Source organism: Peromyscus eremicus, chromosome 10 (assembly GCF_949786415.1).
Source record: "Peromyscus eremicus chromosome 10, PerEre_H2_v1, whole genome shotgun sequence".
Taxonomy (NCBI): Eukaryota; Metazoa; Chordata; class Mammalia; order Rodentia; family Cricetidae; genus Peromyscus; species Peromyscus eremicus.
Window position 1 is genome coordinate 90,091,501 of NC_081426.1, and position 16,856 is coordinate 90,108,356.

The 16,856-nt window shown below is 43.1% G+C and overlaps 1 protein-coding gene across 1 annotated transcript in view; it reads right to left on the bottom strand.

Annotated features, from left to right (window-relative positions):
* The window catches only part of Wdfy3 (WD repeat and FYVE domain containing 3), a 220,212-nt gene that overhangs the window by 75,674 nt on the left and 127,682 nt on the right, over positions 1-16,856 (bottom strand). The window contains exons 24-32 of the mRNA XM_059274816.1: positions 16,210-16,321; positions 13,142-13,332; positions 11,712-11,864; positions 8,656-8,729; positions 8,413-8,574; positions 6,973-7,067; positions 2,374-2,494; positions 1,801-2,018; positions 49-284 (exon numbers count right to left, since the gene is read on the bottom strand). Coding sequence (XP_059130799.1) covers positions 49-284; positions 1,801-2,018; positions 2,374-2,494; positions 6,973-7,067; positions 8,413-8,574; positions 8,656-8,729; positions 11,712-11,864; positions 13,142-13,332; positions 16,210-16,321 — 1,362 coding nt within the window. The remainder of the gene's footprint in view (positions 1-48; positions 285-1,800; positions 2,019-2,373; positions 2,495-6,972; positions 7,068-8,412; positions 8,575-8,655; positions 8,730-11,711; positions 11,865-13,141; positions 13,333-16,209; positions 16,322-16,856) is intronic.

Below are 16,856 nucleotides of genomic sequence, written 5' to 3' on the forward strand. Positions count from 1 at the left end.
AAAAGAATCGATAGGGTTCACAGTGACACCTTACTAGGTAGTTCCTACCTGGAAACCCTGCTTACACCGGCTGCTGGTGACAGGCACACTGACCTGCAGGTTCTCAGGCAGCTCACTCACAGGCTGCTGCAGAAACAGGGCCATGAGGAGGAAATAGAGGGCAGGGACATTCGTGTGCTTAGGAAGAAAAGACTGAAGGACCAGGAAACCAGGAAAGTGGCAGGCCTCCCGGTTAATCTCCCTGACCGTGGATCTCCCTCCGGCGCTCCTGCCCACGTTGAATCCTAAAAGGAGTGGGGAAGAGAGTTAGGAAATGTCACGGTGCCACATTTAACAAAGAAAGGAGCGATGCTGAGGGGGTGACACACTTGTCCTGTGCTCACACAAGAAAAGCCAGCCAGCGGCCAGAGGCTGACCCCATCTTTAGTTAGTCCCGTTTCCCTTCAGTGCATCTTCCCAGGGGGATACAGGTTCTGAGAGAGGGCTGGGACAACCAGAGACAAGTCTACAGTGTCTCACAGTGACACAAGCGCTGCTCATTCCAAGACTGACTCCAAAAGAGCTCTGACGTCCCTGCTCATGCTTCCAAAAGAACTAAGTGAAACTGAGTAGAGAGCCAGATACACTTGGTAAAAAGTAATTAATACATTTCATTAATACATGTCCTAAAACAAAAAACAAAAAACCCATACACTTCTTAACCTTAAGTTATATGCAGATTCAGACTTAAGGCTAAATGAAGAAAAAAATGCCTTCCTTACACAACACAGTCTGTACTGTGTCAAGATGGCAGATCCATGCCCACTGTGGCTGTGTTCTCCACAAGCTGAGTGGGCCGTCCACCATCCTCCGGAACTTTGCCAGGAGACAGCCAGGAGAGAGCAGCTGATGTGTCTAAGACCATGCGTGTATCTGGGAATGTTGTCTCTGCAGGAGGCCTTGATTACACACGGGGTTCAGGACACAACTCAAAGGCGGTCCCTTTACCACCCCATTCCTAATGGGGAGTTCAGTGCAGAGTGAATGTCAGCCAAGAGTTCAAGAGTCATCTTCTGTGAACAAAGCCCGTAGATGAGTGACTGACTCTCACTCCGAAGCTATTAAAATTTCAAATGGAGATTCACATTTTTCCAGTTTTGTTCAAAGATGAAGAATAATTATTATTTAACACAATAAGAACAATTTACGTCTAATGTCTAGGTTGCTTTTAAGTATATGTATCTTAACCTGTTGCTCAGTGTGACTGAATTAATTGTCTGAAATATCCTCTCATGAAGAAAACTTCATATAGCAATTTACTACTCTCTTGCATACATCATTTCATTTCTGAATCACAATGATCATGTGACTTAGACCCTGCCACACATATCTGAGTCAATGGGGCGTCTCAACTGTGTGACTGATGTCAGCCCTGAGTTTTCCCCTTTTAGTCTGTGAGATATGGACGATACATTTACGTATCATCCAGTCACTGTGCAAACCACACAAGCCACTTGGCGAGTGTAGTGACTGACACAGTAAGTGTGGCATGCACACTATCACTCTTAGTAGTCACTTCTACTGTAACTTGCTAACTATTGAGTTCAAGGTCAAAGAAGGTTGTGTGTAACAATAAAACACAACCAGTTCTCTGAGCTTTCACATATTAAAATCCTATCTCTGGCTTTAGTTTGAATTTGGAAGAGTGTAAGTTTTTCTTTTTTTTTTGTTACTAAAATTCACAACTCCTAATGGCTGTGATATAAACCGGAGTGCACACACTTACACGACATTTAAAGACAGAGGACTGAAGTCTCGTACCTAGCACAGTTCCTATCTTATTAGTCAGCACAGAATCTGTCTGCTCCAGCCATCCTCCACCACTGAGGCCTTCTTTGAACTTGATGAGGATGGACTGGTTACTCAGCAGGACAACAAGAATCCTCATGGCGGCTGTTACTGTGGTGGGATGCAAGTGTTCTTCCATGAATATCATGATCCAGTCAAAACCCAGTGTCCTGACCAGCTCTTCACAAGCCCTGTTCAAAGACAGATGGAGCCAAAGGAAGGAAATCAGCTTCAGGAACTCAGATTTCAAATTAGAAAACTGACTGAGCCTCATTTTTGAGATGCTATCACTTTCAGGGTTAAAGTCGATCCTCTGAAGTCTAAGGAAGTCTCTTCCTGTTTGACAGGAAGTGACAAGTTCTTTTTCTTTCTTTCTTTTTTGATTTTTTTGAGAAAGCTTATCACTATATAGTCCCGGCTGTCTCTTTAGACCAGGCTAGCCTCAAACTCAGAGATCCGCCTGCCTCTGCCTCCCAAGTGCTGGGATCAAAGGTGTGCACCACCACACCTGGCTAGGACTATCAATTCTAAAAAGGTTTCACTTACTGCAAGTTAATGCTTGTCTTTTCTTTCGATGTATGAATGAGTTTTAGCAAGATGTCTAGAAGTCTGTTCCTCAAAAGTATAAGGTTAGCAGACACAAGACCTCCAAACTCCTCTTCTGCTCCTAAAAGAGAGATAAACACATCAAATACCCCAGGGATAGAGAATAAAATACCCAATCCAGTTCCTTGAAATCATGAAAACAAAACCTTTTAGGAAACATCTTCTTTACAAGTGATTTCCACTATCGCAGACACAAGAAAATGAGCTAGATAAATTCTCTTCAGAACCATGACAACTGTTCATTTTACCTCCAACATTATCAAAAGTAGTGACTTCAGACTTTACTCCTCTTTATAGTTTAACTAATATTCCCCTCTCTTCCTCAAAAGGAGGAAGCCATCACTTAAAACGACAGGAATCAGAACAATAATTCCCACAGAACCTCAGTTTGCCAGGCAGGCCCTTCACTTCCTCTTTCTTTAAAGATGGAGGTAAACGCAGCAGTGTGACCTGAAGTTCCCAGAACAGGTGACGCCCAGGTTAAAGCTTCAATACACTTGATGAACTTCCTAATTATGAAGACTTGGAATGTTGCAGATCCAGACCCCAGCGGCCTCGGGCCACCTAAGCTTGCTCTCCACATCTGTGTCTGACCTAACCTCTCTGTGCCATGCAGTAAAGCCTTCTGAAATGAATTAACTCAGCAGACCACTAGCTCTCACCAGCTACAGTTAAGAGAACATCAAGATGACATCGCATCCGATCGAAGATGATTTCCTGCTCTGTTGGATCCTGCTACCCAATGTTTCCACCAGAACATTGGAGAAACTCGACTTACTTTTGTTCTGTAACTATAAAACTCCAAGAAGTCATTCTATGTCGAAACATGCTATGTGGGCCAACCTGAACCTAGACCATGGTCACTCATTATTGGCTCAAAAATAAACTCTGAGTCTCTTTGAGATAAGAGCTCTGTTTTGTGTTAAGACTAGATTTTAAAGTTTGAAAATGGGAATCATTAGTTTATTCAACAGTTACAATACGTGAAGTAAAGTTAGAATTGGATAGCTCGGAACAGAGGCAAAGTCTACCCAAAATCACAAAAGAAACCGGACAAAAGCAGAGTAAGACAGGCTCAGAGGCCCCCAGGGGAGTGTCCCAGAAGGCTAGGGCTTGGGCGTCAGTAGTCCACAGTGCCAGGCATACTGCACCTCAGGAAAGCTGTGTGGCTGGTCACTACCACGCTTCCATTTCTGCTAGCACTTAGGCCCACCTGAACTCACTGTGGTTTTTATGGTTCTACTTGCTTGGACCATGGACTACTCTAAACTTTAGACTGTTTTTTAAAATGTGGATTTAGCTAGGTATAGTCACACATGACTTTAAACCAGCACTCTAGAGGCAGAGGCAGGCAGATGTCTGTGAGTTCAAGACCAGTCTCATCTACATAGTGAGTTCCAGGCCACTCAGGGATACACAGTGGGGAAAAAAAAAGTGAATTTAGCTGGGTATAGTGGTGCATGACTTCAGAGGCTCCCTGGTTTATGTACCAGGTTAGGTTACCCAAAGATACAAAGTGAGAGACCCTGACCCCCACATTCCCCAGACATAAAGGGAATTTACTTCTGTATTCATTATGATGCTTTAAGTTCACAAAGGGGGACTTAGGAACCCCTATTCCAAGTGGCAAACACCAGCAGCTTAGAGTGCTAGCAAAATCAAACCTGAGACCTTAAGCTGCCGTAAGAATCACTTCTTATAAGTGGACAATATTATGCAGAAAATTAAAACGCTCTCAAAATCCTTACTGTTTTTAATTTGACTTTGTATTAATTATGCCTCCCCTGATTTTCAAATATAGTTTAAAACACTGAGCTCCATCTGAAAGACGCTCCATCCGAAAGATGCTCCCAAACTGTTGTTTTTCCACAGCTCATAACTGTTTATGTTAGTTTACACTAATTTATCAATGTTTGGTATCATTTCACCCAAGCTATTTTTTGGTAGGTGTGTATCCTGAATACTACTTGAAAAAAAATGTGGTTTTAATATCATATCATATATCATATTTAGTACAATTTCATGGTGAACAAATAATGACTATCATCCACAAACTTTATTACTTCAAATGGCACAAAGTGATGAGCAGACCAGGCTAATCAACTTGGCTTCTCAACAGAAAATTAGCCATTTGTATAGCCTTAGGGCAGCACTCATCATCAAGGACTAACAACACTTCTGTGATTATTGAATCAAATGGCTATAAAATATGTGGGAAAGAGAATTTTTTTCCGGGCGGTGGTGGCGCACGCCTTTAATCCCAGCACTCGGGAGGCAGAGCCAGGCGGATCTCTGTGAGTTCAAGGCCAGCCTGGTCTCCAAAGCGAGTTCCAGGAAAGGCGCAAAGCTACACAGAGAAACCCTGTCTTGAAAAACCAAAAAAAAAAAAAAAAAAAAAAAGAATTTTTTTCCTCCATTTTTATAATTGGAATAAACTGTTATATATTTTTAACAATTTTTGAAGCATTTTCATTTTCTAATCAATATTTTTTCTTCAGCAGATATTGATACAGAGCTTAAAAATAAAGCTTGAACATGGTATATTAAGTTAAAAGTTTATATTTCCCCTTCCTGTGGAGATCTGTTCTGATGTACCAGGGATAGGTGTGGGGGAGGGTGAGGAGAGACAGGACCCAATATGGGAGGATCAAATGGGGGGGTGGTGGTGGAAAGGAATAGGAGAGAGAATACAGAGAGGGACAGCTAGATCAAATGGGTCATATGGAAACCTAATATGGCAGAAGCTTCTCAAAATACATACATAGAAGAAATCTAAATTGGAATCACGAAAAGCCGGGAAACAAAAGCCCAACTAGCCATCTCCCCACACCGTGAACTCTACAGCACTGGGATGGGTTATAGTTAACAAGCTGTTTGCCAAAGCATGGAAAGCCTCAAACAATCCGCGAAGTTGCAAACTAGTGGTAAGGTTCTATTGCTGAAGACAACACCTACACAACTCACCAAGCATGGAAAAGTCAAGCTGGTGCCCACCTTGACCCTTCATGGTACAGGAAGGTCCTCTGCACACAAAGCAGGAGAAAGGTATCCCCTTTCTAGCTATCAGCCCTGTCATCTAAAATGGTGACCTGACGGCAAGATACGCTGATGCAATAGTGGCAGAAATGTTGTGGAAGTAACCAACCACTACTGCTCTATGAGATGGCAGCCCTGCCTGACACTCCTTGCACCCAAGCAAGAACCTGAGACTCGACAGGCCAGGGACTAAGGGGAAAACCAAATACTACTACTGTTCTGCTAAAGGCGCACAGCAGTAAAAGGATTCCTAACATTCTTTAAACTCATAGATCAGTATTATACACTGATATATGAACTCATAATATAGATCAGCCACCATTAGAGAAGCTTCCTTCTCCAGTAGGTGGAACAAATACAGAGATTCACAACTGAACAATGTGCAGAGACCAGGGGGCCTTGGAATACTCAGTTCTAAATAGGATGTCTCCGTCAAATCCCTCCCCTCAGGATTCAGGGAACTCTGGGAAAGAGAGAAGGTAGAAAGAGTGTACGAGCCAGAGGGGATGGAGGACACCAAGAAAACAGGACCTTCTAGACACAACAGGACTGGCATGAATATGAACTCAGATTGTGGCCGCGTGCACAGGGCTGGCATGGGTCCAAGCCAGATGGGGTTCAAGTGCTGAGAGGAGACGTCGATACAACCCCCATGTCAACCCAGAAGCATCCCAACCGGTAAGTAACGCAAAGGAAAAATAGTTCTCTCCCACCGTCTCCCTGGGGAAACAAACCACACTTAAGGGCGGGTCCTATGTCAGGCAGCAGACGGCCAACACAAAACGAAGCCAACGGTAATGCATATTTGGAGGTTTTCATCTCACAAGGCTTCGTCTGGGCATTTGTTGTTTGTTCCTTACAATTCTTTTTCCACCAAAGACAGATCAAGGTGATTCCAAATGAACCGGCAGCAGGAACCAGCAGGAGCGGTATGCTCTAGTCCCGAGTCTGTCGGTAGAAGGCTGTGGTCTGCAGCATTTCAGTCTGTCAATCTGTCTGTCCTCTGAACACTGAGGTTACACCACTTTCTCTTACGATCCTTCTTCTGTACATTTGTAAGTATTAAGACTCATACATGTGATAGATTTTCCAATTGTATAGTAAGGCCACAACAATGCTGAACAAGGACTATTCTCTCAGTATCAGTGGGGGGAGGGGGGGAGATATTTCTCTCAATGACCACTGAAGGCTATAGTAAAAAAGCTACAGAGAATGAGGACACTAGTAATATGGACGTAATGTTTAAAATGAAGTGATTTCAATCACACTAGAAGAGGACAGCCATGAATCTAAAAGGGGAAAGCTTCATACCTTTTAAATTTTGTAGGCCACACTACGCTTCTGCACACTGCACAGATTTAACATAAGATAGACAAACCAGTAAAAGACCCCAGAAAGAAACATGAAGGGGAATGTTACATAATATTTTCACATATAATTCAGTCCAACTTGTATCATATTAGGGCAGAGGACTTAGCTGATCGTTTTCTTTTCTCAACTCACCCACATCGGGTTTCTCTTCATTATTAATTTCCATAACCACAAATTTCTCACAAACTGCAAAAGTTGGCAACGTAGAAGAAATGAACTGGCCAAACCTGAAAATAAAGCAGAAAATAAAAAGTTTCATGAGAAAACAAACCCATGTATGCATTCTGTTTTGACTTCTTTGGCTCAGTAGGTGACGGTGTTCAGTTTGCTTCCTCTTGACCATAGCTAATAACAAGGTCTCTGAAATCTAAGAATCTAGGTTTTCAGAAGCGTGAGCTCTTTAATGCACTAAGTCACGTGGCCTAAACAAGCTCAAGAGCGTGACTGACCAAGTTAAAATGCTCTGCTGATCTGTATGAATCCTTTAGAGCCGAGGGATGGAGAAGATGGGTTTTAGAAATGCAGGGTAGGTTATACATGTATATGTATATATGATGTGTGTGAATGCATGTGCATATGTATATGTACACACACACACACACACACACACACACACACACACACACACACACAGACTGACTTTTTAACAATGTGACCGGAGACAAGTAGCTTAAGTTCCCTGGGCCCTTGTTCATTTACAAAGGAAGTGGAAAAGTTAAAAATTTAAAAGTTAAAAACTTAAAACAACTTTCTGCGGATTCCATGAAGGAAAAGCTCCGAATTTCCCTTATGCTAAAAGAAATTATTGCCCAAGGCACACGTGTGCAAGTGTGTGTGTGTGTGTGTGTGTGTGTGTGCGTGTGCAAGTGTGTGTGTGTGTGATATGTTTGACTGTGGTGTAAACGTGTGTGTGTGTGTGTGTGTGTGTGTGTGTGTGTGTGTGTGTGTAGGTGTGAGTGCCTGTGCGTGTGAGTAGGCTAGAGAATGACACTGGCCGTCCTACCTTGTCATCTTCTGCCTTACTCATTTGAGGCAGGGTCTCTTCCTGAGCCTGGTGCTGCTGGGTGGCAGCTGGTCGGGCAGCCAGCCAGCACCAGTGACCCCTCTGTCTCTGTTCCCACCTAGATGGGGCCCAGGCCCAGCTGGCTGGCGATGTGGGGCTAATTCAGCTCATCACAGTTGCAAAGCAAGTGCTCTGACCCACTGAGCCACCTCTTCAGTTACTCAGATAATGCTCACATCACAGAAAACACTCAAGTGCTCAACAATAAAGTATCATCTGTTCATGAGTGGCAGAGACCAAAGAGAAAGGTGGAAGGCTGTGCGCATGTGTGTGACGTACACCCTTGAGAACTAGCAGGCTTTGAGAGGAAGGCCGGGGACTGACAATTCCTATCTCGAGACTTGGATATCTAGGGCAGCCAGTGTTTCTGGCTGCTTCCCACACCCCTTCCCACGCCTTACTCGCACGGTACTGACATTACAGTTGTCACCGGAGCACAGGGACCACAGGGGCCCACTCCATTCCACTCATCTCATCTCAACCTCACTGGCGATTTCAGCCAAACCCACCTGAGTAGATCGTTGCTGTTGGGGAAGCCCTGCAGCAGGAAGCTCAGCACGTTACTAATAGCAGCAATGGTCGGCTGGGACAGGGACATGTCTCGGAGAGTCAGGAGCAGCTTGGGGATTAGCTGAAATTCCCTCATTAACTTGGCATTCTTGGAGGCCTCACTGTAAGAGAAAGACGATTAATTCATCGTAAGAGCATCTCTTTCATGACTGAACAGCCAGCTACGTGAGTGTTAAGTATACCTGGACTCTGTCAGTAGTTCAATAAAGTGCTCAAATAAAGAAAGATGAAGTTCATACGGTGCATGGAGCCAGACCTGTAACAAAATATGAACAACAGGATATTTAAGCTTGAACATGCCCCACTGTCAGTACAAGAGAATCAAGTACAGCACATGGAACATACTTTAGTTACACAATTAACTAGATACAGCAGAAAAATGGAGGAGGAAACTCAATCACTATAAACAGACCCAAGGAGAAAAAAATGGAAGTAGCATGCTTGTAAAATCTATTATATATATTCTATATGTCACAGAAAGGCGAACATGATCATTTTTAAAGTGTAGAAAAATGAAGATGGCCAACTAGAAGTGTATTTCCTACAAAAGCATCTTTAAAAAAAAAGAAAAAAAAGAAGAAACCCCTCTTCAGATGGGAGAACTCATTGCCAGCAGACCTCAATTACATGCACGTTAAAAAGAAGTAATCCAGGTACAGAACGGACTCCAAATTTACAAATAGAGATTATGTTGTCTGGCTGGAGAGAAGGCTCAGCCGTTAAGAGGCCCTGCTGCTCTTCAGAGGACACAACTTCAGATCCAGCACCCAAACCAGATGGTGCACAACTGCCCATAACTGCAGCGCCAGGGCCCTGGAACCCTATTCTGTTCTTCTTGGGTACTGCACACAGGCATGTATACAATTACATAAAAAATAAAAATAAAATCTTAAAAGAAGGTAAAGAGTTGTAAATATGATACATCCGGGCAAATGAAAAGGTTTTTTTTTTTTTTTTAAATGCATTTTAAAAAACCTGATCATTTAAAGTGAAAATAATATAAACTATTTTGGAGATTATAAAACAGAAAACATGCACAAAAACAAGGAAAGACAGGAAAGAGGAAATGCACATAGTATAATATTCTTCAAAGATAAACCACATTATTTTAGATTCTAGAAAAATATCAAAGAAAATGTTTGCATGCTGTTATGATTATTTTACTGAATTTGTAAAATGTCTCTTTTTAAAAATGGGAGGAATTATTTAAAGACTATTTGTGGCTTAGTAATAAGAGATGCTCTAGGAAGCCAGGGAGTATAAAGGTAATCATCAGATGGAGCCAGAATTTGGTATTCAACTAAATTTATGTTTGTATATTAAATGTTAACCACAAATTTGAAGCCAGAGGAAATTCCCGGAGGAAACACGGTCCAGCAGGCTTCCGTGGTCTTCTTAGGTCTGCCGCCCTCTGCGGCCTTTTCACAACTATTTACTTACTTAGTTCTTTGTTTTTCTCTTCTGATGGACTAGTGGCCTAGAGACATGGGCTGTGTGCTTTAATTTTTGTTTTTAGGTCTTTAGTAACTAACGTAGTGCTTGGGTAAATCAAAGGGGAGTCAGGTGTGGTAGCACACACCTTTAATCCCAGCAATCGGGAGGCAGAGGCAGGAGGATCTTCGTGACTTCAAGGCCGGCCTGGTCTACATAGTAATCTCCAGGCCAGCCAGAGTTATACAGTGAGACCCTGTCTTAAATAATAATGATGGTGATCATCATCATCTTCAAAGACATCTGAGAACTAGAACTTTGAAAACTGAGAAATGTCTATTTTATTGTGCAGAAAAAGGGAGACTCTACAGATTGCTGAAGATGTGAAATAATTATGTCTCTATAAAAGAATGAGCCCTCCAAAGGTGGACAGCACAGCCTAGGGAAGGACAGAAGTGACAGTTATCCTGTGCATGTGAGGAGAGCTGGTGAGGTCCTGTTAGGATGTGGTGGAGGCTGAGAGGGCAGACACTGCACAAAGGGAGAGTGGAATCTTCAGGATTTCATGGCAGACTGTTTATAGACAGGCGGAAGGAGGAAGCTGACTTCATTATTCCAATCCTAAGGAACGGAGCCTTGTTAACAGAAATGGAAGTTAGACGGATGTGCTAATTCGGGCAAAGATGTCAAGTTCAGCCGAGGCATTGCAAGGCTACAACAATGCAAACACTGAGCAAGAAGTCAGAAGGAAGTCTTGAAGTGAGACGCCAAGGTTAGTGACAGACGTGACAGTGACCGTGAACTCCAGAGACGAAGCTGTGGGGTCAAGTGAGAGCCCAAGGAAGATAAAGGAACAAAGAAAGCCGAGAAATGACAGTCTTGTCATGAAAATGTCACGGAGACAGAAGCACATCAAGAGTAGTGAGAGGGATAAAGGGACCAGGGTGGTGATGCCTGAGAGCTGGCAAAGGACAGAGGAGCTGTAGAAGCAGAGCAATTACACGTGCTGAATGTTGGAGACGCTAAGGACTGAGCTCAAGGCGTGGATTTTTACTGACAAGGAAGTCGGTGAATAAATTCTAAAAATACAGCTTCACTAAAGTAGTGAGGGTACAGTATCTGTTGGACCAAACATTGTCCAACAATCTCCTTTGTCACAGCAATCATGACAAAGGAGAGATGGGACCTAGTATCGATCAGCATTGCTTGCCATCATTAGGTCCTGGTACCACCCTGTGTGGGACAGACACAAAGACGTAGACAGACAGGCCCTTCATTCACGATGCCCAGAGATCCCATTTCCAAGGGATGTAACGTGAACATTCAGTGCGTAGTGACTAAAGGTGACATGATGAGGAGATCAGCCAGCACAGGGTGTAAGCTTGCTGGAGGGACAGAGAAAGTAAGACAGAAGAAGTGAAAACCTCCAAGTTTAGGGAAAACTCTTTTACTGTATAGCTGCTAAAAATCCAGATTACATGTCTAGATTCTCCTGACTGTGGAAAAGTTTCTTGCAGAAGACCTTAATGGGAACGCTTCCCTCTTGTATTGCCTGTTGCAGCAGAAATGGGCAGCTTCGGGGTATATATATATTAAGCATTTAATGTCTGTAACATTTGTAGAGCAGGATGTATTTGGAGAAAAAGAAACAATTATTTTCTTATGTTTTACTAACTGATAGGATATCATCATAAAATTACACAATTTCAGACACATATCTTTGAGATAAAACAGTTTAACTCTCTCATGGTAGAGAAAAATAAATACATCCACCAACTTTCTATTACCAGTTATTGTGTATACTTACTTCGAAATCGCAAAGCAGGTCCTGGAAAGCAGTGGAATTGGGAATGATGGACGTCTCGTGGCCGCTGTCAACGGTCCCCACCAAGGAAAATGTCAGATGGAGGATGTGGCTGTTGAGAAGCGAGCGTTTCCTCTTCAGCAGCATTGCCAACAACTGGAAGAAGCAACAGGTCAGGCCTGCTGTAGACCATCCCGCCGAACACAGCACATGCACTGGATCTAGTCAACGGGTTAATTCTCTCTGGCTTCATGACCTCAGGGCATCATGGCAGGCGAGGCCTCGCTGGGTGAAATGAGAAACTGGGGATGTACCCGGAAAGACAGTCCACAGTCCTTTCCTGTTTCCTGGCTGTACGAGACGAGCAATTCTCCTCAGGGACATGCTCCCCACCCCACTATCCTATTTTACAGCAGGCCAGTAGTTACAGAGCAAACAAATTGTGGACCAAACTACAACACCACAAGCCAAAGAAAGCGTTCCTGCCTTTATGTCGTTTTTCTCAGGGAAAGGGACAAAACCTCAACACCCTGACTAGCAGACTCCATTTTGCCTCAAATATTTATTTCGAATTGTTTCACTTGAGTCCCTTTCTGGCCCATGGACTACACAGCTGAGCACGATGCCTATCTTACAACTCAGTCTGAACCATCAGGGACAGCAGTGTATGTTCCCTGCATAGTGGTTTTCCACACTTGGAGGAAATAAGAGAGCTAAAGATGAAGGCGTATGAAGGGGGGAAGCCACAAAGAAAATGGGAAGAGCTTTGATGGATCACCAACCCTGAGTCTCTCCAGGCAGGAACTAATATGTCCAATTTTACTTCATTCCCCTTTGTATGAAGAGAAAGACCATCCAAGAAAGCAAACAGTGATCTGACTATGGTTGGCTTTCTCTGTCCATGGCTTTTAAACACACAGATTAAGTCAAGCAGAGGTCAAAAACATTCTCTTTAAAAACTTTGTACAGACATTTCCCCTACTTTTCCCCTAACCACTGCACTATATAATAACTGTAGCATAGCATTCACATTGTATTAGGAGTGAGAAACATCTCAGATGATTTCAGCACACGAGTAGGTACACCTAGGTTACACAAAAAAGCAATATGGTTTGACGAGATGTGTATGAGACGAGTGGAGGCCTGGAACGGATCCACAGGACAGTGAAGGTCCAGTGCCTCGTACGCATCAGAGCTGGCTGAGATAATGCAGCCACAGAACATGTGAGACAAAGTGAAAGAAATGAACCTGAGAAACCAAAATTAAATAGAGCCACGTATACTTTCTCTCACTTGATGAATTACTTTTTATACATGCCAGTGGCTTTTAAGTTTACTTGGACAATATAATTCTTCCATTTTAACAAATATGACTAATGAAAATTAGATTATTTGGTGTGAAGTAAAGCGAAGGAAAGCCTATGGTTACCAACCTGATAGCCCTTGATTCTCTCCATTTCCTTACTGGCTAGTGGGTTACTCTTGACCACACAAACCAGGGCCTTGACTGCGGCATATAACCCTTCCACGTCAGAGGCCATGGCCACCAGGCCGAGGATGGCGGCAGCTCCTCCAATGTACTGCAAAGTAGTGGCCACAGGCTTGGGGACAAATGTTCTTACTCCTGATTAAAAAGAGAGTGAAAAATAATTAAAATTAAATGTTAACTTATGAATTCCCAGAAAGATGTGAGAAGAGAAGACAGAATGGGTTTGGAGCAGATATTAGTTCTAGTCCATGGTGCTGGGCGAGAGCCTGCCTAGAAACACAGAGGTCACAGGAATGCAATGTGAGTTAAGAAAGAATAGTTTCCTGTGGGAACATACTTGGGGAAACTCTGGATGGAGTGCAGGGGTAACACTATTGTATTTGTAGCATTTATTAATGTTCTGAGTGAATGTTATTTGCCTGCTCTTTAGGACTGAGATTTTAAAATATAGAATTAGAGGCTGGAGGGATGGCTCAGTGGTTAAGAGTGCAGTCTATGCTTCTAGAGGACCTGAGCTCAATTCTTAGCACTCATACACCAGTTCCAGGGGATCCAATATGTTTGCACCTGAACATATGTGCACCTCACCACCTGTACATACACATAATTAAAAATAAAAAAAAAATCTTTAAAAATGAAAGTATTTTCGAGCTGTCGTCCCTGTTACTAAGAAGAATGGATGAAGATCATTTGAGCCCAGGGTTCTGAGATCAGTCACAGTATAAAAGATATAGGGAATCATTATTTTATACTTAGCTAAAATTGAATATGATAGATATACGTGTATGTGCACGTACACACACACACACACACACACACACACACACACACACACACACTTCAAATGAAATTACATCATATGGGATGACCATACTCCTCCCACAAACTATCTAACAAACCCTCAATTAGTACCAGGCATGGGAAAACCTTTCAAGTTGGTCAGGAGAGGCCGTCTAAGAGACTCCGAAAACAATATAGCCTATTGCTATAGCTCCTGCCACCACACACACTTGGAGGGTTTGAGCTGGAACCAACCCAAGCACCCCCTTGTTGAGGACTACTTCTCATAGTACTAGAAGGGATGTGCAAGCTGCTAAGGGAGGAAAAGGTCCTAGTCAGGTGTGGCCCCTGTGATCCATTACAGTGACCAACAGGGTGAGCTATCTCTGGAAATGCTGCCTAGCCGATTACACATGGCTGGTGAGGCCAGGGATCAGAGGAGGATCTTGTAGTGGCACTTTCCTGAAGCGTGTAATCTTAACTGCAGTCCACGTACTTCTCTTTATACACACAGATAAGCGTAGATCTCACTCCTCACCAGTTTCTTTTTGCAGCAGCAAGAGACCATATGGAAAGTCACCACTGGTCAAAACGCAGATCAACTGGCCATGCGGTACCCAGCCCCAACTGCTGCATGTCTCAGGGGACATAGTGGAAGGAAGGATGGGAAGACAGAAGAGCCAGCAGATCAGGAAGTCTGCTATGAAACTGTGTCCCATAGAAGTGACAGAGAAGCTATGTTCATGAAATCTCAACATGACTCCCTAAAAACCTGAACAATCCAACAAAGATTGAGATCCTAATGTACATAGAAAAAAATCTCACTGGGCCCCACCCCTTGATGAAGAGTGACAGGCAATTAACAGCTGCTGAGACAGGAAAAACTAGGCTTCACCAGAGATGAGCTCTCTGATTGGTTACCCAATACCAAGTGGTCCGCCTTAAAGACATATGAATGCAAGTCAACTGAACAGACTCAGTAGGCTGGGTTTGTAAGTTGATTCATTTCTATGAATATGTAACGACAATGGTTAGTAGAGAATAGACTATGAATGTAGGAAGCAGGGAGGCAGGGCCCTTAGACATGAGAGGGGTAGGAGGGAGGGGAGAAATGACATAATCATATTTTAATTAAATAAAAAAGGAAAGGCCGATATAAATATACCCACATATGAATATGAATTTAATGTTTACAAGCTTTGCAGCGTTTATAGCATTTTAATACATGAGAACCCTGGATTTTGAAAACTACTATCTAAGGCTATCAGGATAAGTGTTATTCATAGGGAAGAAAACTGAAGTGTAAAGAGTTTAAATGCTGGCCTGAGTCACTGAGTGGGAGGGCAGGAACTGGACCCTGGTCTGTGGAGGCTTCGCTCATCACTTGCCACCACAGCACACAGTGCTGGGGTGCTGGAAAGAACGTTAAGCAGTAGTCCTGAAAGCAGTGCTCCTTAAGTATCTGCTGAGTCGGATAATGTGCTTTATCAAGCAGGGAACTATTTTAATAATGCGATATTACCACAAAAGCAAAGCAGAGTCAGGATATGGTAAGCATGGAGCACTAATGATTACAAAGACTGATTAAACATAGGAGTTGGCCCAGCAAAACTGTTCGTTACTCTCAAAAGGAACCAGCATCACGCACAAATCTGCACTTACACACTTCTAAAGGCTGGGTGGCCTGACTGGATTGCCTTTGATCCTGCCTAACCACAGACTCCAACTCTAAGACAGACCATGTGGAGCTCTAGCAGATACAACTCTGATGTTCGCTACAGCTGGACAGTGTCTACACCCCAAAGCTCCTCCTCTTTGCTCTTTCTGCTGCTGTTTGGAGGCACTGGGGATCGGACCCACGGCTTCTTGCGTGACAGGGATGGGCTCTGCTATGGGGCTACAATGTTCTTTTAGCTCATTTCTAAGTAACAGAAAGACGCACAAGCAAAACCAGCACTGAACGAAACCACGACATAATCAATGCTTTGATTTTCACACCTGTTTCAACACTCCATCTGCAGTTTGTACAGAAGCGCGTGAGATTTCATGACAGCTCATAATTTTTAAATTTGATTAGGATGTGGGACTAATTCGTAACATGGCAGGAGCATTACAGGTCAAGTGCTTCAAGATATAAACTTAAAACATCTCCCCCCACACTTTATATGAAGGAAAGAAATACAAATTTGAAAGCAAGTAAAGAATATGAAGCAAGAAAGACAATGTACTCACCCAAGTAACCAATGAGAGTTGCCCCAACGGTGCGTGCTGGTCCATTGAGATGGCCTGCGGCATTGTGAACCAGCTTGACAGGGGTGGCGTTCTCGTGGGAGGAAATGCCTAACTGGAAACAGGAAAGGAGAAGAAGGTGATCAGAGACGACGGGTGGGAGGAAATGCCTAACTGGAAACAGGAAAGGAGAAGAAGGTGATCAGAGACGACGACGGCCTGGCAGTGTGATGCCTCCTCTTTCAGGTAACAAACCCTTCTGTCTCCTGCCTACTGTAAAGTGTGAGCATTCTCTACAATTTTTTCTTTTAATTGGGCAAGTACTTCCGAAGTGTGAAATTTCATAAAAGTAATTTTAAATGCAGTCTACAGAGATAAAGGTGGCAGAGATATTTGAGTTTTCCTGATCGAATCTCCCTGAGGCAAGGAGGCTGGCCATCATTCAGGGCCTCGCAGACAAATACTGTTGATGATTCAGTTTTATTCTAGATCCAATCAGCTTCAGATAAAATTTCCAAGATTACAGATGAAACATGACTATATAAAAAAATATCAAACACACAGACTAGGCTCTTCCGCCATAGAGCCAGAATCACAGAGATACGCTTTTTTTTTTTTTTTTTGCTTAAATTTCAACATCAGTTTAAAAA